At 40.6% G+C, this 26,542-nt stretch overlaps 1 protein-coding gene across 1 annotated transcript in view; it reads right to left on the reverse strand.

Annotated features, from left to right (window-relative positions):
* LOC124639633 (citron rho-interacting kinase) overlaps window positions 1–24,966 on the reverse strand; it is a 30,661-nt gene extending 5,695 nt beyond the window's left edge. The window contains exons 1-22 of the mRNA XM_047177072.1: window positions 24,627–24,966; window positions 21,889–21,986; window positions 21,517–21,660; window positions 20,835–21,031; window positions 20,127–20,304; window positions 19,363–19,478; window positions 18,727–18,907; window positions 16,447–16,582; window positions 15,933–16,026; window positions 15,516–15,698; window positions 14,909–15,173; window positions 13,004–13,219; window positions 12,537–12,653; window positions 11,869–12,021; window positions 11,318–11,560; window positions 10,789–10,857; window positions 10,413–10,660; window positions 8,783–8,939; window positions 6,690–6,791; window positions 6,025–6,192; window positions 1,405–1,614; window positions 748–864 (exon numbers count right to left, since the gene is read on the reverse strand). Of these exons, the coding sequence (XP_047033028.1) occupies window positions 748–864; window positions 1,405–1,614; window positions 6,025–6,192; window positions 6,690–6,791; window positions 8,783–8,939; window positions 10,413–10,660; window positions 10,789–10,857; window positions 11,318–11,560; window positions 11,869–12,021; window positions 12,537–12,653; window positions 13,004–13,219; window positions 14,909–15,173; window positions 15,516–15,698; window positions 15,933–16,026; window positions 16,447–16,582; window positions 18,727–18,907; window positions 19,363–19,478; window positions 20,127–20,304; window positions 20,835–21,031; window positions 21,517–21,660; window positions 21,889–21,986; window positions 24,627–24,834 (3,600 nt within the window). The 5' untranslated portion in view covers window positions 24,835–24,966. The remainder of the gene's footprint in view (window positions 1–747; window positions 865–1,404; window positions 1,615–6,024; window positions 6,193–6,689; window positions 6,792–8,782; window positions 8,940–10,412; window positions 10,661–10,788; window positions 10,858–11,317; window positions 11,561–11,868; window positions 12,022–12,536; window positions 12,654–13,003; window positions 13,220–14,908; window positions 15,174–15,515; window positions 15,699–15,932; window positions 16,027–16,446; window positions 16,583–18,726; window positions 18,908–19,362; window positions 19,479–20,126; window positions 20,305–20,834; window positions 21,032–21,516; window positions 21,661–21,888; window positions 21,987–24,626) is intronic.
* Window positions 24,967–26,542: the final 1,576 nt, after the last annotated feature.

The following is a 26,542-nucleotide window of genomic DNA, read 5'->3' on the forward strand; positions in this document are numbered from 1 at the left end:
TTGTAGTAAGGCTGTAAATATTTATTCATACTCACAACCATATGTTTTCCAGTTAATTGTCTACAAGATAATTCCAGGCATTTATTACTCGTTTGTTTTCCGAATAGCTCGCATTGGGTGCATTGCATTGCTTGGATGGTTTGCATTTTTATAAAAAAATAAAAGGCGATATTTCTGACGCTGGATGGTTAAACATCTATTGAAATGTTAAGCTTCCGAGCAAATGTAAACTGTAATATCTGTACAGGTCCCTTTTATTCTGTACAGGTATTTTGTATCTCTCTGTATTATACTAGCGACCCGCTCCGGATTCGCACGGGATAACAGTATTTTTCCACTATATAACACATATAAACCTTTCTCTTTAATCACTCAATATATTAAAAAAAAAACATGAAAATCGGTTGCTAAGTTTTGAAAATTTAATCGTACAAAGGGACACGGAGACATAGGGACAGACAAGCGACTTTGTTTTATACTATGTAGTGATATTAACACGCTTATATTAGCTTCACTTGTAACTATCTATGTAAGAAAATCTTAGAATCACTTCGCGGTCTAATTTATTTATTTAGTACAATATGGAGAACCTACAGCTAAACAAAAACTAAACAATAGAAGAAAGGATGATTAGGATGAAATTTTGCACACGCTCTGAGTACTGATGACAATACATGATAAGCGTGTTTTTTAGTTTTTTCAACTTTATTTTTTTTTTACACAGAGTAGTGATATAGAAGAGTTTACCTGCAGGAAGTCGATGAGCTTGGCCTGCTGGCGCAGCGTGGCGTCGGCCTTGGTCTCGCGCGTGCGCCACCACGCCGACGCCGCCTCCGCCGCCTCCCGCGCCGCCGCCAACTCCTCCTGCACATATACACACTTGTTACACATACACACAAAGGGTTTCTGATTGTCACTTTTATGTAAGGGTTGATCTCAATAGTGCATAGACAATTATTATAGTTGATTTTCTATCGTTTTATAATTACTAGCGATATATGAGCGGTTAAGTCGTAAGTGTTCCATACCTCTTTTTTAAACGACGTCAAAAATCATCAAATGACCCTTCCCACTTTAGGTTAGCAGCGGTGAGGGAGTGTCAGACTCTTACTGACTAAAAACCGTCGTGTTCCGTCGTAGGCCTTTTATATACCAAGGCCGCGGTAACTCTTTCGAACTATCCCGCAGCCTTGGCCCTGCTGCTCCCGTTGGAAGTTCCATACCTCTAAGTTTCTTATTCGCGCCCGAGTGGTCGACGAGTCAACAAATTCTGAAGATTCTTCACGGAGGGGCGAAACACGTGTCGAGTCTAGGTTTGGTTACATAGCAATAGTTTTTTTTATGCACATGCATGAGGGCGGCAGGTTGGTACTTTTGTTGCATGTGCATATGCAGCGTACATACCTGCAGGTCGTGCAGCGTGGCCTGCAGCTGCAGCGCGTGCGCGTGGTGGTGGTGCGCGCGCGTGCGCAGCGCCGCGCACTCCTCCTGCAGCTCGCGCACGCGCCGCGCCGCCGCGCCCAGCGCCGCCTCGCCCGCCGCGCGCGTGCTCTCCAGCGACGCCGCGCGCGCCTCCAGCTCCGCCACGCGCGTCTCGCGCGCCTCCAGACGCTCCTGCACATACACATACACACCTTCAATAATAATATCGGGATTCGCACACCCGGTCGGTCAGCACCACGGTATAGTTCGGCCATTCAGAGAATGCGTTCCTGACACGTCGCGATTGAACTGACGACGTAACTTTGCAATGGCGTTGCAGTTACGATAAAAATATTTTTGCTGGTTGTTTACCGTTTTAACAATTGAGGAGCATTAAAACAACATTATTATATCAATAATCAATGAATGTTATAATTTTGTGCCAAACTGAGTGTCAAATAACTTGGTAAACAATATTTTTCTAAATCTATACTGCGCTATTACAAGGTTATGTCAGCGGTTTATATTTTGTAGTGCTGTGCTAAAAATAACAGGCAAGTATCGTAATCTGTTCTTATACAGTTATAATATAAAATAATACGTTTTGATTTTCTTTTTAAGAATTGGAAAATAATGGACTATAAGACTTAATTATAACGTTTATGAAATATAAAAATAAAACTATGACCAAACCGCATTTTTATACTTAGATTAAAAATGGTAACCCCAAATGGCGTTATGGGCCGCCATTTTGTGACGCTAAAACAGTCGTCCGTTGTCGTTTCGTGCGCATAGACCACGTTTTTCAAGTGTTTTCGATCTGTTTTTATTTGATTACCCGGCTTTTGTTAGACCGATATATCAGGATTGATTCTGTTATTGATAATAATATAATTATACATGTAGGCGAAGATGATGATGAAGACACCACCTCCTCAAGCAAATCGGAGTCTGATTAATATTCTGTTCGCACATTCAATTCAATGTACTTGTAACAAAGAATAAATAAAACAATTTTATTATATGAATATTACCTTTTTTTGGTTTCCACTTAAATAACTAAAATATAAAACAAATGATTCCGCCAATTTAAAACGAAAATAATCTTAAAATAATGCGGCGGTTCATTTTGAAGGAACGGTAACGAACTCAGTGTTATGTTGTGCCCATCACTAGTCGTGACTAACTGATAGGTGTCAGGAACGCATTCTCTGAACGGCCGAAGTATAGTTTACTTAACGCCTCCAACATTAACTTGTGTTATGGGAACTAAACCCGCGAACGGATTTGTGAAACGTATCATACGATGTTGTTCTTGTTACATCGTATGATACGTTTCACAAATCCGTTCACACAGAGAGAGAAAGAGATGACACGCGAAGAGAACGGTGATGGTTCCTGTATAGTTCGCCCGCGTTTCGCAATTCTGCGCACATAAAACGCGTAGACACTGAGGCTCCGTTGCGCGCTCCTTTGTGTTCCGTGAAGACCCGACAAATGGAGGTTCGCGGCGCGCACGTTTTGTAATGCTCTGTTCGCGTGCGTAGTGTGCGCGGTTCGAGCAAGCAAAGCGATACTAGACGATTTTGTTACATTGCATGATACGTTGCGACAATTCTTGCATTGCGTGGTAGAATTCACGTTAAATTTCGTAAGTCTGTACCCGGCTTAACCACCTAATGAACTAGATAGTTCATCATGTATCCATCAAATATGTTATTGATAGGCTTGTAGGAACACATGTAAGTATGTATGGCAGAGTGCAAGGTAAGCTAAAGCGTGTGAGAGCGTGAGGTATGCGAGGCAAGGACAGTTACTGCGAATTGGTCCGAGTGAACGCTCGAACGGCCGGTTTGCGCGAAATATATCCGGTATCCGAACACCGTGTTTCTCTCAACTCCCTGCGCCCCACGACCAGAAGAGGTAGTGCTCAATTAGGAATCCAGCCAACAACCGATTACTAAAGGCTGATATATCAGTGTATCAGTTAGTAAAGAAAAGTTGAGAAGTAGAAGATTGTCATGGTATGGGCATGTAATGAGGAGGGATGATACGCATGCAACAAAGTGCTAAGTATGAATGTAGATGGATGGAGAGGAAGACCTAAGAAAAGATGGATGGATTGCCTGAAAGATGACATGAATAGGAAAGGAGTGAGTGTCAGTATGACAAGTGACAGTGGAAAATGGAAGAGGATGATATATTACGCCGACCCAAAATAAAATTGGGAACAGGGCAGAAGGACGAAGATCAGTATATCAGTTACCAGTTAAACTCACCATTAACATTGTAAAAATGAACATCATATTATGTTAGTTACGGTGAGATTTGTTAAGAGAAAGTTATGAAAATCTAAAGCCCTATCGCGGCTTGTTGACGAAGTCTACGCTCAGATTTGGCTGTATTTAAACTAAGACCAAAATCCAGTGATAACATAAACGTCCATTGTTATTAAAACAATAGTCAATTTTAAGAATTGAAATTCATAGCAAACAATTGTTTTAAGTTAAACTTACGTTTATGTCATCATTGAACTTGGGAGTAACCGTCACTTGCACAAAGCTCCATTAAAATTAAAGCTTCATTAAATCTATTACTATAAAAGACTACTACTACTGTTGACAAAGAAAGTGTCAGCAATAGATTTAAAGAAGCTTTAACTTTCATGGAGGTTTGTGTAACTGACGGTGAGTTACACATAAACACAGCGATATTCTACGAAAAACGACTCTAGCAAAATAATCCTTATATTTACAATTCCGAACAGCAGATCTCTCTTCAATTGCTTGAACAGTATGTTTCGTATCTCCATCCACTTGCAATAGATCAACGATTCGACGCCCATCCTCACGCGCCCGCGCCGCTCCATCGACTGCTCATTGTAACTAACTTACATGTGACTCGTGACGTCATGACGATCACGTCATTGTTGTCTTTACACGTGCATTGTCTTGTGCACCAATATTCGGCTTATGACGTAATGTAGACAAATAATAGTTGCTACATAAATAGATAAACATAAACATACGAAAAGGGCTCCCACACAAAACTATTGATGCGATGCGACGCGTAACGCAAGAACTTGCGATGCGATTTTGTGCGGCAAACTGTTTTAGGGTAACCATACCTTCAAGAGTAGTCAGCCGTATTGGACGTGTTTTTGAGAAGCGAAGATAGATCGCAGTGCAGTTATTGTTAAATATGTAGATATAAAAGAAAAAGAAGATTCTGGGTTCATACATTTATTACGATTATGCACTCTGATAGGAACTATTTTACTCGAAAGTAGCTGGTGCCAAACATAAATAGCTATTGTGCATTAAGGCTGTGTTTGATCGAACTGTACAATAATCAATTATTATATCTCCGACTGCGACAACCGAGAGACGTTCAAATAAGTTTTTGTCTTGACAAAAATTGCAGTTTCAGAAATAAATGGAGATGGTGGGGTTAAAATGTTATGTTTTACAAAGTAAGTTTTGCAACTATCTGTTGTACCTAGTCTACCCTTTTCTGCGATATAAACAGACAGACTTGCGCCATACATACAACACTGGTATATGATATTACTAATTCTACACGCCAAAATAAGTTCGTGCCAAACACAATGGCGGCTTGCAATGATAATGCGCAAAAATCTTTTTTAGGTATCAACTGGCGGCAAATAGGTTTGCGTATACCTCGGAGTTCCGAGCCGCCAATTGAGCCGTTAGAAATATTGCCGTTGAATATAATCCGCTCTTAGACATACGTTACACGCTCTGGCGTCAGTTCAGTCCATCAATTTGGTCCGGATAAGACTGATGCCAGAATGACGAATGTAAAACGGTAAAAAAAATCAACAATCAGTCCATCAATCAATCGGTTTGAGAATGCTCTCCTGAGCTGACTATAGTAGACTAGACAGACTAGACTAGGTATGGCATCCCGCAGTTCAGGAGGCCGTGTATTGCTTGACCGGACTTTTCTGTGGAAGCCTAGAATTTAAGGCCTAAAGCCAGGGGTAGTACCACTTATAAACTAAGCGACTGCTGTAAGGGCACCCCTTGTGGGCGTTAGACTGAGCGAGACAAGCTATGTGTTATGTGGGTATATGAGGAGTGGGTTAGTGGGGCGGTCCAGCTAGTAAAATTGTATTCTTCTTTTGATATTTTTGTCTGTAAACTTGTGCCAAAATACATATAAACTGATTTGCAGACGTGAATACCATGAAGCATTTTCTTTGCGATTCTATATGATCTTCGCATGTTGTTATTGAATGTATCAATACATACCTACTGTAATATCATACTATTTTTAAAAAAAAGAGTAACCATGGAGTTTTTTGTCCGTTCTTCTCCATAGGAAACTACTTTTGGAATGGACAACTAGAATCGAACCTGTGTATATTTTTGACGTTCGTAAGTGCTTGTAAAGGCCTACATGAAATAAAAGCTTGTAATAAACGATTTGATTTGACTTGATGTGTTACGCCGGCTCCACACGTTGGCCCCAACGCTATTCGTCTAACTTATGTGTAGATTTAGAAAATGGCATTGGTCCCAACGTTGGGGCCAACATGTGGAGCCCGCTTTATATGTGTATATGAGGAGTGGTAGTTACCCTGAGCAGCTGCAGCTCGTGGTGCGCATGCCTCGCCTGGTCGCGGGCTTCAGTGTGCTGCAGCGCCGCGCGCGAGGCCGCCGCGCCGCGCTCGCACGCCGCCGCCTCCGCCTCGCCCAGCCGCGAGCGGCACGACTCCAGCTCCGTGCGGACCCCTGCCAGCTGACCCTGTGTCAACGGCACCAGTTACACTCTCATTTCCATGTAGCCCAAGATCCCAGGGCCCAAAGACCTTACTTATTTTTTGATGGACAAAATACATATATTAGGTTGGTGTTAGTGTTCTTTGGCAAGGCGCTAATACTGTCGATATTTAACATATCTGGCAAAAAAAAACCTATCAACAGAACGTGTTTGGCAATATTCATTTCAAATTGTATACATGAACCCTACAACATAGGTAAAAATCAAAACTCAGACTATAGGTAAAGTGAGTACAATTTTTCCGTTCCGTAGCACCCCTGAGCATTGGCCATCGGTCTAAGCTAGCAGGTATGTGTACGTGCACTAAACACGCTAATAATAACCTATCATGTATGTTTTGTCCGTCAGAAAATAAGTAAGATCTGGGGGACCTGGGATCTTGCTCTAATACAAAACATTATACAGGGCTACTCTTTACATAACACTAAACATATCGCAAAATAATATTGAACTGTTTTTACCTCGAGATCCTTATTCTTGAGTTCGTGAATGTCAGCAATCTTCTCGAGATCTGTCAGCTGTTCCTCTAGCATACCGCATGCGTCTTGGAGCGCTTTGTTGTTCTGGGGGCAAATTGAAGGAATCAAAATAGGGAGAAAAAGTAGATTAGTTTGGGCTCTGCATAACGTATTTAAGGAGCATACATGGTATCCTGAAATGAGAAAACTTGCTGTTAACGCGCACACTGTGCCATCAATTTGCGCTAATGTTCTAAGTATCCCGACAGCGCTACACATCCTACATATTTTCCGTGGAACAATAGAACAAGTGTGGTGTTGGTGTGGCGTGTGGAGTACCGTGACGAAGTGCTTGTTGATGGCGGTGATGGCGGTGTCGGCGGCGCGGCAGCGGCCCTGCAGCAGGTCGGCGGCCAGCGCGAGGCGCACCCGGCGCGCCCAGCCGCCCTCGCGCACGCGCCGCGCCACGCCGCCCGCGCCGCCCCACAGCGCGCGCAGGTACGCCGGCTTGGGCCGCACCGCCGGCTTCTCGCCCTTGCGGCCCCGCGCCTCCATGCCCGCGCTCACGGATGCCACGGTTCACAAACACTCACGTACGTCACTCTTATTGTCCACTAATCCACATTTACTTTTTACGACACTGTGATTTTCTCTTTGATTGAAAAAGTTCAATTTTTGACACACGACACAGGAAACTGCCAACGAATCGTTACGGAATTTGGATTATTTAAGAATTCCGGAATTAATATATATCGAACGTAAGATCACGACGTGCGACGTGAACAAGCAGACGAGACGCAAAGACTATGACTCGCGCTCGGATCATCGCGCGCCGAAACAATGATGTTTACACGATGGGCTCAGCGCGGCATTCAGACAAACATAACAACCGCCGCGTTTGGGCTCCGCGATTGTGAAATCATAAACAAAACCTTTCAAACACATGAATGCCCAAATATTGATCTACCGACCAAATGAGATCTTATCATGAATCCCATTGTTCCTAACTGGGCTGTGCTAACAATCGCTGCACCTATATTATTTATTATTAGCATCTATTTTTAAACTACCCAAAATACATAATATCAGGTTGAATATTTCAACTATAACATGAATAATAAACAACAAATAAATCCAATGAACATCATCGAGTTTTACTGTGAAAACTCAGTCACTTATACACCAGGAAAATGAAGCTAATTCATACTATCTCTACCCAATAGTCAGTCACAATAAAGATCAAATATGGTTTTGGGAAAGATAAAAATCAAGAAATCAAGAAGAAATAAATCTATAGAAGCATTTTATTTTAGACACCCTGCTATCGACTATTATACGATTGTGTTTACGACGTACCTACCTAAAATAGTTCAACGTGGCTCATAGGGCTAATTGCAACATATGTATCTATGACTCAACATGTATTATTCAATAGCACATTGATGTAAAGTCAAGTATATGAGTCAGTGGGTTCGATCCCAGGTCAGGCAAGTACCAATGCACTTTTGTTAAGTTAAAGTTTGTGTTTACTTTCTAAGCATACTTCGGACACCAATAACTGATCAAAGGTGAAGGAAAATATCTCGAGTAAACCTGGATTATACGGTCTGAAATCACAAAATCGCTTTGAGCAAGCGTGGTGATTGACGCTCAATCCTTCTCTAAGTAAGAGGACTGCCTCGTTGGTCTAGTTGTCGCAAGCGCGGCTGCTGAGCACGAGGTCTTGGGTTTAATTCCCGGGTTGGGCCGAAATCGCTCTGTGGGTTTTAGAATCTTTCACAAAGCAGCCCGGAGCCTGAAAGTTGGTGTACACCTGTGCATCGGAGAGCACGTAAATGTCGGTCCCGCGCCTGATCTTTCTCCGGTCTGGATTACCGTCCCATTGGACTAAAAGAGTAAAGGAATAGTGAGTGTACTTGTGTCTGCACAAGTGCTTGTGCACTATAATATGTCCTGCGCAGTTGGCTAATCCTTACACGAGAACAGCCACCGTAGCCGATAGTCGGTTAGGAGGACATCATCATGTGAGAGGAGGCTTGTGCTCAGCAGTAGGTCGAGAGAGGATGATGTAAAGTGCGAACGCAGTTGATACTGACCTGTACAAGTTCGTTGTTGTGCCTGCGGACCTCCTGCAGCTCGTCCCTCAGCTGCGAGCGCTCGCGGGAGGAGAGCTCCTCTTGCTCCTCGGCGTGAAGGCGCCGCTTCTCACTGTACTGCAGCTCACTCTTCAACTTGCGGATGTCGTTACGAGACCTGACAACATACTCTCGTATTACGAACACCTAAAATTGTTCCTTTTTCAAAAGTTCAAATGTTATCCCTCTGTAGGGGGTAGTGTCAAAATTTTACTTAAGGTTAACTAAAACCTTATTCGTGGTAATTTATTTGGTCTACAGTAGTTATCCTTTCGAACGAACCCGCAACTAATTAAATGGTCACTTGTGACAATAGTATGAAAAAATCAATTAATATTCACCTAGGGCTTTGTTCACGAATTCGCCACATGACTCCACAATGTAATAGCTTTATATTGTAAGCTGAACATCTTACTAGTTCGGGAGACACAAGAAACGTTTGGCACTACAGGTGTGCAGGAACAAGTCAGTGCATACAATAGTCGCCTCCCGTCACGCACTGTGACTTGTCTCCCGGTTACAAACTACATTATATATCATTGCGTATTATTATGCAACAGTTAGCACTCTAAATCAGTTACCACAAATATTATCCACTTTTCAAAAAGTATGTGCAAATTGAACATACAGATATGTGAAAACATTCAAAACTACATCGTTTAACATATTATAGTGCCCGTCTGCAACAAAAACTTGTATTGTTTAGGTGACAAATTGTTTTAAACAGATACAGTATTTACGTGGCGAAAATATATCCATACAAAAGAGCTCGGGTAACACCGAGATATTGCTGTAGGGGCGTCATCACCACAACTTTTGGTTTCCTGCGATAGAAAACACTTCAACCTTATCTAGACAACTTCTATGCATTTAACACTTGACACATATTTGTGCTAAAAATAAGCACAACTCTCATTGTTCGTAACAAAATGCCTAATAACTGGACGATAGAGATAATTCATCTCACGCAGTTCGCCTATCTTATCGCACAATCTGAGTTTTCAATGAAAACTGTTTACAATATTCGAGTGTATTTGGATGACATCGTAGTACGAAACTATTGTATTCAGACCAAGAAAGCGAAGATGCCCAATCACCAAAAATATCTAGCTAGTGATTGTCTTCCTAAAATTCAATTCTTCCAATAATCTTTCTCAAGCAACTGATTGAAATTGTAAAATATTAACCGTCCATCGACTATCAAAAATATTTCTACGGATACGCGAAATAATCTTGTAAATACGACTCGTAAAGATAAACATTCCTGAAGCTTTATCTGGATTTATCTAGATATACGCGAGGCGTCATCCGTCCCTATGATGAGGCGGTCAGATTAATAAATAAATCTCATAGGACGGAACACGTCACAATAGACAGGGTTTATTTATACGTTCAAGTATTTTCACAATGATAGGCTGTGAAATAGTTTTGCTCCAGCGCGTGAAAAACTCATTTTATTAATAACTTGATCTGTGTTAAATGTAAACAAAACGACTAGAATTCAGTTATAATGTGAGTCAGGAATGTTCTTTCAGGGAATGGCCAAGATTCAAGATAAACTTTACTTATTAAAAAAATAGTCATAGATTACCTCTCGACTTCAGCCTGCACGACTTCGTGGGCCTTGGTAAGCTTATCCAGCTGAGATCTCATTCGTTCCACCTCCTTGGTGGCATGCTCGTGTTCGGGCCTCAACTTGGCCAGTTCGGCGTTGGCCTCGATGGCCTTCTGCTCGGCAGTCCTGCGCGCCTCGACGGCGAGGTTCAGACGTTCCTCCAAGCGTTTGAAGTCGCGCATCGACGATTTCGTTTCCACTGAGAGCTCGTTGTATTCGCGTTCCTAGTGGGTTTGTATTTTTATCAAGTTTCTGGGTAGTTTTACAAATGATAGATGAAAATACCATTACTTAAATTAGGCATGATCTAAGTTGAGTACTCAGAAAAAGTTATTTATTCAGGTATTCTTACCTTCCGCCATCTCGCTAGATTAGCGGCTCTAGCCTCTTGACGCAGACTTGCAATTTCTTCGGCTCGAGCCTAGGAAACATGTAGCATAAAACAAGTGCTATATCGGGTGTGTCGTACCTAATCACATTAAATCCTATCACATATACTTTATTATATTCTAATTGTGAAAAAAAAAAATAACCTAATCCATTCAGTGGTTTAGCCACAGGAGTCATTTTTCGTTTTCATAATTTACAACATCATGTGTAAAGAGATAAAGTTAGGAGCATTGAATGTTTTGACCAGCCGACAGCTGTCAGTTTTCATGGGAGAATTTCAGTTGTTTGTAATAATTGACTCTTATATGTTCTAACTCTCGCATTTTTTATTTTAGAATTTTTGTGTATTTTATTTTTTTCTTTGTGCTAATCGACATAATATATAAACCAGTGTATAAAACGTATTTAATTTAATGTGATTAGGTACGACACACCCGATATAACTTTATGCTAGACGCAGATGGTCACATAGTTGTGACATGAGGCGTTACCTGCAGCTGTGCCTCAGCTCGCTCGAGCTGCTCCTTGAGGAGCGAGACGTGTGCGTGCGCATGCGCGTCGGCGACGCTCTCGGTGTCGCTGTGCGGCGTGCGAGCACTGGGCGGCTCAGTGCCACGCTCGCTCTCGGGCTGCGCGGACGTGGACGCGGCGGCGGCACACGCGGCGCACGACCGCTTCTCCAGAGCGCTTACTTCGCGTTCCAGCTGACGTACTAGTTGCTCTAGTGTGTTCACCTGACAAATATATCTTAGTAGTAAACATTGCAGGGATTTTTCATTTTGTTCTCCCTTCCCTTCCTCCTGACCTGTTCCCAATTTTATTTGGGGTCGGCGCAATATGTCTTTCGTTTCCATTTTATCCTGTCACTCGTCATACTGACACTCACTCCCTTCCTATTCATGTCATCTTTCAGGCAGTCCATCCATCTTTTCTTAGGCCTTCCTCTTCCTCTCCATCTATCATCCTCTACATTCATTTTAGCACACTTTTCGGGGATGAATATAAGTCGGACTGAGTATGGTAGATGAAGCTCGTATGTCACCTTCTCCCGATGCCTGGCGTCGTCGTGCAGCGCGGAGGCGGCGCGCTGCTCGGCGCCGCGCAGACGCTCGCTGAGGCGCGCCTCGGTGCGCGCGCACTGCTCCTCCAGCGCCGACTCGCGCCGCACCGACGCCTCCACGCCGCGCTCCAGCTCCTGCACAACAACGTGTTGTGCGTCATTATATTACTACATTTTAACACGCTTATATTAGCTTCACTTGTAACTAAGTATATAAGAAAATCTTATTTTACCCACTTCCCGGTCTTCGATTAAAATGACATTTTACACTCGCTCTGAGTTCTGATGACAAGACATGACTAGCTAAGAAAGGTCATTACAAATCCAACATGGCGGCATCCCCAAGATGGCGGACTGGCTGTTTGAAATCCACTCCCACAATATGGGTATCAAAAAAAGGCTTGCTTTCAAGAATACGAAAAAGATAGAAACATGACCAAAATTCAACATGGTGGCCGTCCGTATTATTTAGGTATAAAAAGTATAAAATAAAAATAACAGTTTAAAAAACTAAAAAACACGCTAAAGGAATCGTGGAGTGTTTATAAAATCTTTACTCTATTTGGACAAAACGTTTTTTAAACTATTATTACCATAAAATTTACATAACTGCAAAGCTGCACATTGTCAACTACTTGTGCATCACGTACCTGTACTTGCGCGAGTAAAGTGGAGGCCTTGACCCGCTCCTGCGCCAGTTGCACCTGTAACTCCTTCATCTGTTCCGACGCCGTGGTGGCTTCTCGCTGCTTCTCGTTCAACTTTTCCTGAACAAATGTCTTACAAATCAGCATTTCATAAAACATCTTAAAGTTCAATATGTATGTAAAATAAGAGCCGAAAAAAATGCTAGAAAGCAATCTGTTTTAATTCAAATGTCTGAGTTAATTGGTTTATTAAATTACCTGTACATTTGTTATATTCGATTTTAATTTAATACTAACATTAGGCTAAGTTGTACTAACACTATACATATGGAGAAATCCGAAATAAAATATTTGAATTTGAATTTAAGACTTGGGAAATCATCTCCTATTATGGATGTGGAAAGCGATAGACCATTATTTCTTCAGTCTTTGTTTACTTAGCGTAAAGAGGCGATGAAAACAATAGAAACCTGCATAGAGGCGAGAGTCTTGGCAGCGGCGTCGAGCTCGTCGGTGAGGCGTTTGTTCTCGTCGTCGAGAATGGCGAGCTTCTTCTCGGTGGCCTGTCGGGCTCGCATCTCGTTGGCGGCGGCGGCGTCGGCGGCGGCAACGCGTGCGGCTGACCGGCTGTCTGCGTCACCGCTCAGTGTCTGACGCCGCAATGCCCGCTCCTTCGCTATCGTGTCCTGCAATAGGCGTCATGACAAAGATAAAATAAAAAATAGTGATTCTAATTAGCCCGCATTTTAGATTAGCCAAAAATAATAGACACGTATTTTTTTTTTATTTTGACAAAACATTAACAGCCTTACTACAAAAACTTGAACATCTGTCCCGCACTTGTCTAAAAAAAGAGTGGCTGCAAAACGGACCTTATTTCATCGTCATAACGTTGAAATAAATTGTCAAATTATGATTTGACTTTTTTTAGACAAGTGTTCAACAGACGTTTAAAAGTTGTTGTGGTAAGACGGTAAATATTTATTAAAATATAACTCAACAGAGCTTGAGAGTGGGGGCTTGTGACGTCACTAGTGTGTCAAATTTGTACACGGAAGTGACGTAACACACAATAATAATTCAATAGTGTTATATCTTCGTTGTTTATTTGTTTGTGAGAGAAAATAAAAAATACATGTCCATTATTTTAGGTTTATCTAAAACACGGACTATTTACTATTTTCAGTCATCATGCCTATTGTACTACCTACTTTTTACTCCAACACAGATATTAAATTTACTTTTCTTGATTTTACACTTTTAGAAATTTTACTTATACTAAATACATAAGGTAGTTATTAGCTTATGCTAGCAAGCAGTCTACAACATATCGTCAAATCTATACGTAATCATTAGAGACACATAATACATGGCATGCATTAATCCTTAAAATTTGTCCATCCTTTGTTTTATGATCAACATTTGAAAATTGTTGGTTTACCGTCACGATATCAGCAACCCGAACACATGAACACGACATCCACCTATCCCATACTCAGTCTACCTACTCTGATACCGACTTCTAGTTTGAAAACAAAAGTATTGTTTATAGACGACGTGACGCAGTCCCTATATAAAACCGCCCATTTTCTACAGGTCGAACATAAAGCATGCGGCTTATCGTCACTACACTACTTGGGTCCGTTCAGACAGACCGGCTCGGAGAGGGAAGCAAATTCTTTACACGTTGAAAATCGAGTACTAAGTAATGGTAGTAAGGTTTATTTTTGCATGTGCACTGCTTTTGTCATTAAGAATGCTCGAAGGCGCTTGGTGTGAAATAATAGGAGGAGCTGATCGGCTTCGGTAGCGTACTTTTTCTCGGTCTCTCTTTCAGCCGATCGGAGCCGATTCCGGCCTGTGTGAAAAGAAAAATGCGCGCCGATGCTCTCCGAGCCGGTGTATGTGAACAAACCCCTACACGATACACTACGGCAAGGACTACTGAGTTAAGTACTAGATGCACGGTGGGCACTCACGATGGGCCGCACGTTGAGCTCCGTGATCGCGCGGTGCCGCAGCTCGTACACGCGCTCTATTATATCCTGCCGTATCACTCCACCACTTTATTTACTAATATACATTCAAATATATACTTACTGAAAACTACACTTTATAAAAAAAAAAAATGATTTTGAAAATGCCAATTGCACACAATTGGGTAGCTCAAGTAAGGTACATATAACGTAACATAAAATACTGCAATATTTTCTGACAGCTAACATGTAAAATTACAGTTCAACCCGAAATAAGCATAAAACTTATACCTTAGAGCTTAGCCCATTATTTATTTGGAACTATGTAGACATCATTAGGTACTATCAACGACATAGCATAAGCACACATGCACAGCACATCACTCTATAAAGACCAACCTTATAGTGTTGTTGCTGCGCCCGGGCGGCGTCGGCGTCGGCCTCGGCTCGCTTGCACTCGGCGGCCAGCATGTCTAGCCGTCCCTCCAGTCGCTGTAAGTCGTCCCGGAGGGTATCGCGTTCGACCTGCAGCGCTGCAGCGGCTGCGCGGGCACTGCGCACCTCAGCACTGTTGCGCTCGGCGATGCTGGACGACAGCTCCTGGTTGGAGCGCTGCAGCGCCATGCGCTCCTCGCGCTCTACCTCCACTTGACGCTCTAGACGTCTGACCAGTAGCACGATTTTTATTGACCCGTATCGGAGTATAATAGAATATACAATCATCAAAAATGGATATATGAATAAGACACTTTTCAAGAATTCTTAAATAAGAATAAGAATAATTTATTCTTTAGAAGTTACATATGATTGTTTTGATTCCTGAAACTCACACTAGGATTCCCTGTGTCGTAAGTTCCAGGCTCATTCGTTGTCAGTTTTACTATTAATTAATACACAAATCATAATAATATGCTCATCCGTCAATTTTTGTCAATTTCTAGAATTAAATACAATTCTAAAAATTTACAAAATAAACACGAATTTCACTTAAAAGATCCAAGCTTACTTGTTCTGCAAGCTAAGCGCCGTGATCTCGGCCTGCAGTCGCGCGCGCTGCCTCTCGGCCTCGGCCTCGGCCTCGTTCCTCACGCGGTCGATGCCGGCGCTGGCCTGCGACTCCGCCTCCGCAAGCTTCGCCTGAAGCGAAGTGATCTCGCGACTCCGCATTGCCGCTAACTTCTCTGCTGACCTGATTATCAACATTACAATCATTAATTACACGCACGGATTGATTTAAAAGAATTGAAATTGTTTTATTGTTGAATGTAAAAATGTAACGTTGACGTGACCTTCAAATTATATAGGCTTCATAGATTAAACCTTGTTTCAAACACACGCGCACGTATTTCATACACAAAGGGCACAAGACCATGTTGTCGTAAGGTGTTCTCATTTAGCAAGTATAACATAAAAGTGAACTCACTTGAAGGTAGCTAAGTCAATAGCTGTGCAGTCGTGCGAGGCGTTGAACCCCCCGCTGTGTTCCTCGCTGTCGTCCTGCGATACGTACGAGTAGCCTGCAACACAAACACGCTACTGTCTCTAACTAACACCCGAATTATTACGTCTTACTACAAATGATTTCATTACTAAATACTCAAACAATGGGTAAAACGATCGTATTTGTAAATGATTGTATACAAACAGCATTTCACGTGAATATTACTTTAAAACAAACTTGTTGTGATTTAGTTGGACTGTTTACATAGATCATTTGTGTTTATTCAAACTAGGTTTAACAATCCCTAAAATACATAACGCAATGTTATGTATTTTACTATTGTCGCTGTTTCCGAATTAGGCAATAATTTTAGATTGGTAAACAAGCAAATTAATGATTACGAAGAGTCAAATTCGTTGGAAATAAATTGGGGAATCTAAGTTATTAGTGGTTTGGGTGTACAGTAGAATGTATCTAGGTGTTTTGGTATACTGACCGACGAAGGGCAGCTGTCCGGCGAAGGGCGGGCGCGTGCGGAAGGGCTGCGCGGAGGGCGGCGGCGGCGCCCGCACCGGCACGCTGAAGTGCGCCGCGTCCTCCGCGCCGCGCACCAGCGGCACCCACGGCGGCGCCTGCTCACCACAACCACCGTCACACACATCCCACAACACACAACTATGTCGAACTCAGCTTCCAGTCTCACCCACCCAACCCAATACCCCTTGCTAGTGCTTCTAACACTTACTGACTTCTGATTACCCGTAACGACAGCCAAAGATGTTCAAATCACAGCTACCGACCAGCTTATCACGCCTTAAGCAACACTACAGTACTTGTTACATTAAGATGGTCACCCATCCACAGACCGACTGCGCCGAGCGTTGCTGAACCGTCATCGATCGAACCGTGCGGCTTTGACTTAGTCACGAGCTTGTCCACCTTATATATTATCCCACTTCAATAGGAATCATTACATTCTTATAACAATGCAAAAATATGTGATAATGATAAGTAATGCCAGTATTGATATCGAAGGATATTGCTTCATACCACGCGGTTGATAACAATGATGAGTATTTTTTGGAATGTAAGGAGTCAGGGCAGTGGTTCCTGAACGATTACATTTCCTCAGTCTTTATTGTGTATCGTTGCTGTCGCACGGGTCGAACAAAGGTTCAGCTGTGTTTACGCGGATATAAGTTATAATAACAATTATAACAAGTTAAATACGTGCCCACGTTTCTCAAGAAGCACGTCAAACAGTAACATCGCGATCGTGATTATTTTAGATTAATCTTAACGGGGGTCAGGAGTTCAGAAGAGAAGGAAGCCAGAAAATGTGACAACCAATCTTGCCAGGAAGTACCAAGTTACAAAATAAGTACATTGTAGCAGATTGGAGGAAAGGAGATGGCCAAAAAAAAAACCCAGAGTCGACAGAAACTTTACATGTATCATTGGATTCAGTATAATGTGTGGATTTAAAAAAGTATTTCATATCATCCGAAAACCATGGGGTTCTCTTTTTATAACGGTTTTTCGATCAAGAATTTAGGTTATGAAAAAGTTTGCCTTTACTATTTGCTGTTCTTTAGACGTTTGGGATTTGCAAAATTATTTTTTTGTTTGATAGGGTATACTTCCCAGATGTTCCCATAGTCGTCAGATCAGGATCTGATGATGGAAACCCTGAGAAATCGAGGACAACTTACGAAGTTGTAGGCGTGCATAGGGTAAAAACTTGACACTCAGCTGTATGTCTATAAGCACTATACAAGAGTGGAGGTTTTAAGTTAACTTGATGATGGAGAGAAGAGAAGATCGAGGGAACTCAATGACTGAATATGCTAAACTATTTTTTATAAAAAGACTGACTTCTGGGCCGATGCACCTAATAATAGTTTTTTTTTATTTTTATTATTTACCTTTGCCAGTTTATGAAGGTTGCACATAGCTGGGAAACCTCTCCAAGTAGATAAGGTCGGTGTTTAATCTTTTCTGGAGTGGTTCATGTCAATAGTGCAATGGGTAGGGGTCAAAATCAAGATCTTTTAGTCACCAGGCAAAGTCTGTAACTATGGAGATATTAATATTGGCTTGTATAATGTTAGTATACCTTGTTTTTTATGTGCCTTGATGTAAATGATCTTAAAAATCAACATAAATTCAACATAACCTATTTTGTGAAAATATGATATAGCTCCTATACCCCATGGATTTCAGGCTGGATTTTTTGGTACCATCAAAGGTCTATCATAATGAACCCATTGGTACCCCTTTCGTTGCTGTCGATTCTGGTTTTTTTTACTATGAAAATTTGGCCATCTCCTTTCATTTTATAGTACTTATCCATATGTATGTACATACACCTTTAGACTTCCTTATGTAATCCCACTAAATACTCCCAAATGTGTTCCTCTGTGTTCTCCCTATGTACCCTCTTATGTCCGATCGCAAAGTTCTCTCGCTATACATATACTCCCTTATGTATCTACACCCCATAATGTAAACTCCTTTATGTACTTTCTTATGTACTACTTTTATCTAGGTAGTAGTTTATGAATTCCCTTCAAGCATCTGAATATAATGAATGTGAATCTTCAACATATGATATGCCGTGATGGAACCAGCCTTCAAGATACAAACAAGATACAAATTCAAGAACGAATCTTCAAGATTTGTTAAATGCCCATAACAAAGATTTGTTAAATGTTTGTTATGGGCTGTTTGAAGGCTGATTCCATCAGAGCTACAACATATTTGTTTAGGAGCTGACCTGGTCGCGTATGTTATGCGCGGGCAGATGCGCGAGCGCGGCGTGCTGCAGCGTGTCGAGGTAGGAGTAGCGCTTGCCGGCCACCACGCGCAGCAGCCCCGCCGTCAGGCTGCGCCACTCGCGGGACGGCGGCGCCGGCGGCTCGTCCCACGGCAGCTGCGGCGACGACGACCGCTCGTAGCTGGTGCAACAACATAATATATACTCGGTAAACTAAGTATAAGTAGCCGTTTTCGGGTGGTTTCACCCGCGTCCCGTGGGATCTACCTGCATAAAATATAGCCTATGTGACCCGAAAACAGTGTAGCTTTTCAACCGTGAAAGAATGTTTAAAATCGGTCTTGTTGTTTATCCATTACAAACAAACAAATTAATATTATTTTTTTCCTCGTTATAATATTATCGTATAAAAACGTCTGAAGAACTTGGACGAGAATATTTAAAGAACTAAATTGGTTTACCTACCTTCAACTATATGCTAAAATCAAAGACTCGCAAAGTTGTTTCCAGTATACAATGCAACATCAGTTACAGAGCAAGTGCGAGTTGAATATTCGTGCACGCATACATGTCGATTTGAAGGGTAACGTAACCAAAATCAATATGGGATAGTACTCTAGTAGGATATTAACTCACCTTTGTATATTACTAAGTATCTGAGCAATGGAGTCGTCTTCTCCCGAAGAGAACGGTCTCCGCAGCGTCACCAGCTCGAACGCGATGACGCCAAGCGACCAGTAGTCACATGATGACTGCACAAACAACATTTAATTACCTATCTACTCATACAAAACATACTACAATATTTTAACTATGACAGGTAACTACATAAAAACTACTTTCCATTTTATAATTGTCTAAATCTATATTTGGTTAATTTCTACGTGCCCATCCATTATTACTTATTGTTGTTATTACTTCCACAATTATCATGCTTTGTTATTTTTACTCTCTCTAATTGCTGCTACTTTTGCAATCTAATTTAGTTACGACATTGCATGTTGATTGTTTGCACCAAACTATTATGTATTACATCATTGGTTATTTCTTTTAGTCTGAAATCACCGATCACTATTTGATCAGACATAGATCAGTAATTATCACAGAATACTTCTCTGTACTAGAGAAGGAGAGGAGGTCTGTAATAGTGTACCTAGCAGTGAAGCGACAAGGAATTCTGATAATTACTTATTCCTAAAGTTGCTGGGGAGTTTGTTACACCACTTCTTCCCAGCAAAAACACATTGAAAGTATTGGGTGTTTCGGGGGATTTCTTTTGTTTTAGACGTACGAAAAGTGTCGTGAATTTATCGGTCCAATTTATCAATGTTTTTGAGTTTGAGCAACATTAGGTGCGCGATCCAAGATGCAAGGTGTATAGAGAAGCACATGCAACGCACAATGGCGGAGGTAACAAGCCGAGCGCAGTAGTGCTGACACACAGTGTGCGTGGCGCAGTCGGCGGCCGCCAGCAGCTCGGGCGCCATGTAGTCGGCCGTGGCCGGCGCCACGCCGCCGCAGCCGCCCTCCGACAGCCGCGCCGCCGAACCGAAGTCGCCCAGCTTCACGTGACCGCATCTACATGGTAGTATAGTTACGGTGATCAACGCTTTAAGGACAATTAAATTAGATTATTCTTTATTGTACACTAAGAAAATTAACAACACAGGAAATTATAACACATAAAGAAGTGTAAAATTGGCGGTTTTATCGCTAACTAGCGATTTGTTCCAGACACTCTTATGCAATGGAAATTACATCTCTGTCTGCTGACATACTAGTATTTTTTTAGGATTGCTTGCAGCCAGTTCTGCTGTTTTCTCCATTACCTAGCTAGTCAATCAACGCGTAGAGAAGAGCATTTCCATAGGCCTTTGAAAACATTTGTCATCATTACCTAGCGTTATATCATAATACCTTATTATAATAATACTAGCTTCCACCTGCGGCTTCATCCGTGTGGTGTGTTGATAAAAAGTTTCATGATGATTAGTGTAAAGTAGTATCTAAATGAAGTAGTTTTTGCATGAAAGCTTGCTATGCTTTCATGCAAACAGATTTTCGCTTTTACAATATTACTATGTATTATATAAGTAGTAAGTTCTCACCTATCGAGCAATATATTGTGTGGTTTGACATCTCTGTGCACGTATCCCATGGCATGCAGCGCCTTGAGCGCGTGCGCCACCTCGGCGACGTAGAAGGCGGCGTCGCGCTCCGCCAGCGGCTGCGAGCGCCGCGCCAGCAGCCCCGCCAGGTCGCCGCCGCAGCACAGCTCCATCACTAAGTACAGGTTACTGCTGTCCTGTCAGAGAAAAAGTCAAGTCAATTTTTTTTTTAAATAGGCCCATAAAAGCTCTTTCGAAACGACAAAATAGTTGCACGGTTCCAAAGACTTTGTCACTCTTGTGCAATAAATAAATACTACGATGTATTGGGTACAATCCAGGTAATGAAATGGGTAGGCAATCGCATCTCTATCAAGGTAGTAGAATGACTACATGTTACCATACAAAATCATTGCTTATGTTGGCAAAAGCTGTACAAGAGTTAGTCCCTAATACCTACAAACCTGCAGGTAGGAATATCTTAGCAATAGTACTTTCATCAACTCAATTGTTATGATTATTATTAAGGTCTATTTCCTATTGATAAGGTCAGAGAATGATCCTCGAAAATAACAAAAGGAGCCATAAATAAAAACAAGAAGTGGATGATGAGATCATTGTTTGAATATTTGATTAATGTACCAAAACACAAGAAATATGAAACTAGGAATATTTGACTTACTTGGAAAGCATACTGCAGCTTGGGCATCCAGGGTCCCGTGGCAGCGGCGAGCACATCGCGCTCGTCGTCTGCGCGCTTGCGAGCTTGCTCCTTGCGCAATGTCTTCATGGCATACACGTCACATGTCTGTTTCTCTCTCACCATCTGAGATACATAAGAAAATGTTTGCTGTGCATGAACTGATAACGAATTAATATGCTTATATAATTTTCTAATGTATAATTTATTTCTCAGGTATAGTTATGGTAAGCTGGGACTATTGAAAACTATTACAAATGACAACCAAAGATGATAATTGTATAATTGTACCAACTGGTCACCACACAGTGCAACATCAATTAATAATTTGAAGAAATACAACAATTAACATACATGCACTTCTCCAAAGTGTCCCCGGCCAATAGTTTGAATCATCTCAAAGTCAGAGATGCACACTCTAGTCCTTCGCAGCTCTGCCAATGTGCTGCGATCTGAAAATACACACAAAACAATGAATAATACTAAAGTAAATATTATGCTTTTGTAATGTTATAATAAAATTAATAAAATCTTCAATTGTTATGAATTATTTCTCAATATAAATTCTTATGAACCAGTAGCTACTGATCCATTTAAGTAGGCTCTTAACTGAAGGTTAACAATCTTAGATTTTTTATACAATTTTATTACTAACAAACAAATAAACAATAATTGCTGTTATTGCATTTACATTTATTGTAAGCTGTATTTTACTTTGAAGCTCAGTTTTAAGTAAAAGTTATCTAAGATTGTTTTTTTTTTTTTTTTTTTTTATTAGCCTATGCTGTCCCACTGCTGGGCAAAGGCCTCCCCCATAGCCTTCCATTTTTCTTTGTCCATCGCTGTTTGTGGCCAGTCCGAGAGGAAGCTGTCCAAGTCTTCTCTCCAGCATTTTCTTGGTCTCCTTCTCGGTCGCCTTCCATCCTCAGGGATCCAGTTTGTGGTGATGTTGGCCCACTTGTCCGTGTGTATTCGACAGATGTGACCCGCCCAATCCCACTTCAACTTTGCAGACTTATTGCCCACATCGAGTATGCCCGTCTTGGACCGGATAATGGTGTTGCGTATCCGGTCATTAAGCCGTATGTTGAGCAGGCAATGCTCCATGCTCCTTTGGCATACTTTTAGCCTGGACTTTCGAGATTGTTTATCTTTAGTTAAATGCCTACTGGAATGGAGTTATAATCAGTGGGAACTACATGCCCCTGGATAAAAAGAAGCCTATCTCCATATTCAGGGAACTGTGTAAATGTCAAATTATATTTTAAGTGGTTCAGCCATTTCTATATTTAAGCATAATAAACAAACAAAATTGCCTTAGCATTTACATTATTAGGTCATTTAGATAGAATTGTATGATTACTATTCATGAAATTTAAATATATACTATTAAATTTCTGATATAGAGATAATCTTGTAATTACAATTACCAGATTAGTGCTTTATTAATTGTAATTACTAGATTATTTAAAATCAGAAGTTTCAAAGTGTTGAGTTTGAATTAAACAATGTTTAAATACATCAACATAATGATAAGCCTTGATTGAAAAACTTTGAAAAATGTATAAATTGTGTATGCAAGTTAATTCTATTGAAATTCTGAATGAGAACCAGTTTTTTTCTGCCTTTTGTACAAGGGCAGATCCACCGTTGTGGGCACGATGGGCATGCCCACAACCTTATTACCTAGACTTGTGACATCACACTTTTACGGTTTTTTTAAATCGATAGGCTGATGATAACACTAAGGAACAAAATAATACTTTTTTTTTGTTGCATTTAATTTTATGACTGTTGTTTACTAATTCGAGATCACCATATTTTTATTCTTACAGCTTTAGTTTTTGAGGTACTTTTGTGTCCCAAAATTCAAAAAAATTCGCGCTCGCTACGCTCGCGGCTTTTTCACTTTGCGGTGGTTTAAGTCCAATGTCGAAAACGTTAGATTAGTTTAAGTTAAAATTGAAAGTATAAAAGGATAGCACCCCCATAACGCCCTCTTTCAGGACTTTCTGATTAACAAGAAGCGGTGAAGAACAAAACAAACTTCCCAGCAACACAACTGTCTATTACAATAAAATTATTATTATTTACAATAGTCACTATTTTAAATTTTTTTGTACAAAACAGTACCAAAACTCAAAAAATCTCGCTTTCGCTACGCTCGCGGTTTTTTCACTTAGCAGTGGCTTTTTTTTTACTTGTTTCTGTGATTTCGTGTCCCAAGACCCCAAAATTTTAAAAAATTTATACGGTTTTATACCACGTATTCGCTTTTGGTTTTATAACTTGGTAACTACGACGAAATCTAAAAAATGTTCCCGCTTGCTACGCTCGCGCAAAAAACAAAACTACTCACAATCTTTCCATACATAGGGGTGTTTTAGTAATGATTGCACCCGGTACATAAGCTAGAGATGGAACTGATAGTGAGCATAATATGAGTTTAGATATATTAAAAAAAAAAAGTTTTTTTTAGCATTATTAGATTGGTTCGTAATTTTATTTTGTCGTTTTTTTTTTGGGGTGCTCAATAGGTAGCAGCCCGGGGTGCCACCCGATGCTATGCCGCCACTGGTAGTTGAGAAGTGCACCAAATGCGTCAAACCCTCCCTATATTGGCTTACTGGCTACTAGAAGTTATTAATTGAAATAGGTTTGGATCGAAACTATTTTTTTTTATCGGGTCCAACTTCCTCCTAAGTTTATTTTCATTCCTAATGCCAAAGTCCTGATGCTCAGAAAAAAGGAAATGATTTCATTCAAAAGTTCATAAACGACTTGCATAATTTTTAATGAGCATGTTCATGCTCCGACTTTTACTTTTCTAGTAGCCGCTTCTAGTTCCGATTTTCTAGTAGCTGTGACCACAACCTTTTTTGAGGGCTGGATCCGCGCTTGCTTTTGTATCTCTAGAATATCCTTGGTGAGCATATACACAAAAAGTACACCTAAAAACCAGCTGCATGCAATGAGTGCAGCTGTTAATACTTAGAGACGATAGCTAAGTTCGGAATGAGTTTAAAATGTACACTATCAACTGTGATGAACTTTTACTCACTATGTGGGGGATAAAACAAAGACCAACTTACACTTATCCAAAAAAGCTTTAACCAAGTCATCGCTCTTCTTGACGGGGTCATCATTACACTCATCATACAGAACAGTTAGAGCATCCAGTAGGGCTTCGCGATCTATTGTCTTTCTGCTGAACCTGGTAGTTCCACCTGTCACTTTACCCAAAATTAGGCGATTCAACCGCGTGATACGCACAGCGATTGCCTCCTTCGATGGCTCCATTTTAAATTGGTGTAACACAAACCAGGTTTCACTTATTAATACGCATATTTCGTTTATTTATTTACTTTTCAATGAATCAAAATCAGCAATGCATCGAGCCCGGTATTTCCGTCGTTATATTTGAAAATTGAATTTGCCGACCTTCATTCAACAGAAATGACAGAACTGTTTAGTGTTGCCATTTTAGGAATGATTTCATTTATTTAAAAAAGCGCCATCTCTTGTGGAGTAGAATCACTACATACAATTTAAACTGTCTGTTATTCTCGATAGTTCTACTCACCACCATAGACAATAAAAAAAAATATTGCTATTCGTCAATAGATGGCGCCTCTCAGATTCAATTGAAAAAACTATATAATGATCATTAAATTATTGTTGTTAAAAAATCTAAGTTCTCATTCAAACGAACGATACGTTTACTACGCGATTGATCGAAAATGACGTTACAGGACAGATTTGGAAAAAAATGTTTTTCTTTTAATCTAATAAAAAAAATGTGTGGAGATATCTGTGAGGTAATTATGCCATGTGTAACACACTAAAAAGCGAAGAAAACACCACGTCCTTTGCAATCCGGTTGCAAATTAAGGTAACTTTGAGTCACCGAACTCTAGCCACCTTTACCTAGTATACCTACGACGTGGTCTAAGAACTGTACAACCAAGTTTATACCTACCATCTCGCCTACCATTATGTTTATTCAAAAAGTTCATGGCTTATATTTATAGCACCAAAGCAGGTAATATTTAAAACTAAGTTTAAAAATAAGGATATTAGAGTTGGAATTTTATAGTGTATTTACCCAATAGGTTTTCTTTTTAACCGTATTTAAAGACGTTTGTAGGTAAAATTGCGGTCAGTGGTTCCAGTCCAATCTAGTGCAGGAAAAATTTATAAAGTTAACTAGGTATCGTAGTTGCCCGACTGGCCAATCAACCCTTTTCAATTAGGTAAGAAGGTAATCTGTATAATAGTTACCTACTTATTCAAAATTTGTGCCAAAATATTTTGCTGGTTTAGTGTCTAGTTTTGAGACACTGAGATGTTCTCGAGAATATATTTTATCTGTAAACTAAAATTAAACATTCCTAAGAATAACCCGTATTATTTCATTAAATGACTTATGAGTTTGGTTCATGCTATTTACAGATCTTACATGATATATTGAAGATATTCGGCTTATCAGGATTTGAATGGTATCCCATTTTGAATTTAAATGGCTTCACAGTCGGAAAAAAAGATGAGAGATTTAATTTGGAGTTTATTGGGGGGTCAGTACTTAATAAGATTACATTTCTCAAAAAGTACTTATATTTACTCAATTTTATTGTAATTGCGCGCGTCACGTGCGTTTATTGCTATTTACCCACTCATCACATTTCGATACTCTTGACTTTTACATTGACACACATTTAAGTTAACATAAACAAATACTGCATAAAATCTCACGTATTGAGCGTACGGAACAAAAGAATTAATCATACCTATAATAATTCATGTTTAATTACCTCTTATTTAATTGGAAAAGGCATGAAAACTTTTTTGTAATTTTTAAAATATCATAGTATGTGACACGGTGTACGGCGCAGTAGCCGGTCTCTGTTGCCTGCGCGTCTGCGGCGAGCAAGCCTATCGCCTCTTATCGTCCTTTACGTAATCTAAACATCGTCGCGTAGATTATAAAAGGTGGTTCGCGCTATGCGGT

The sequence above is a fragment of the Helicoverpa zea genome, chromosome 19, assembly GCF_022581195.2.
Source record: "Helicoverpa zea isolate HzStark_Cry1AcR chromosome 19, ilHelZeax1.1, whole genome shotgun sequence".
Lineage (NCBI taxonomy): Eukaryota > Metazoa > Arthropoda > Insecta > Lepidoptera > Noctuidae > Helicoverpa > Helicoverpa zea.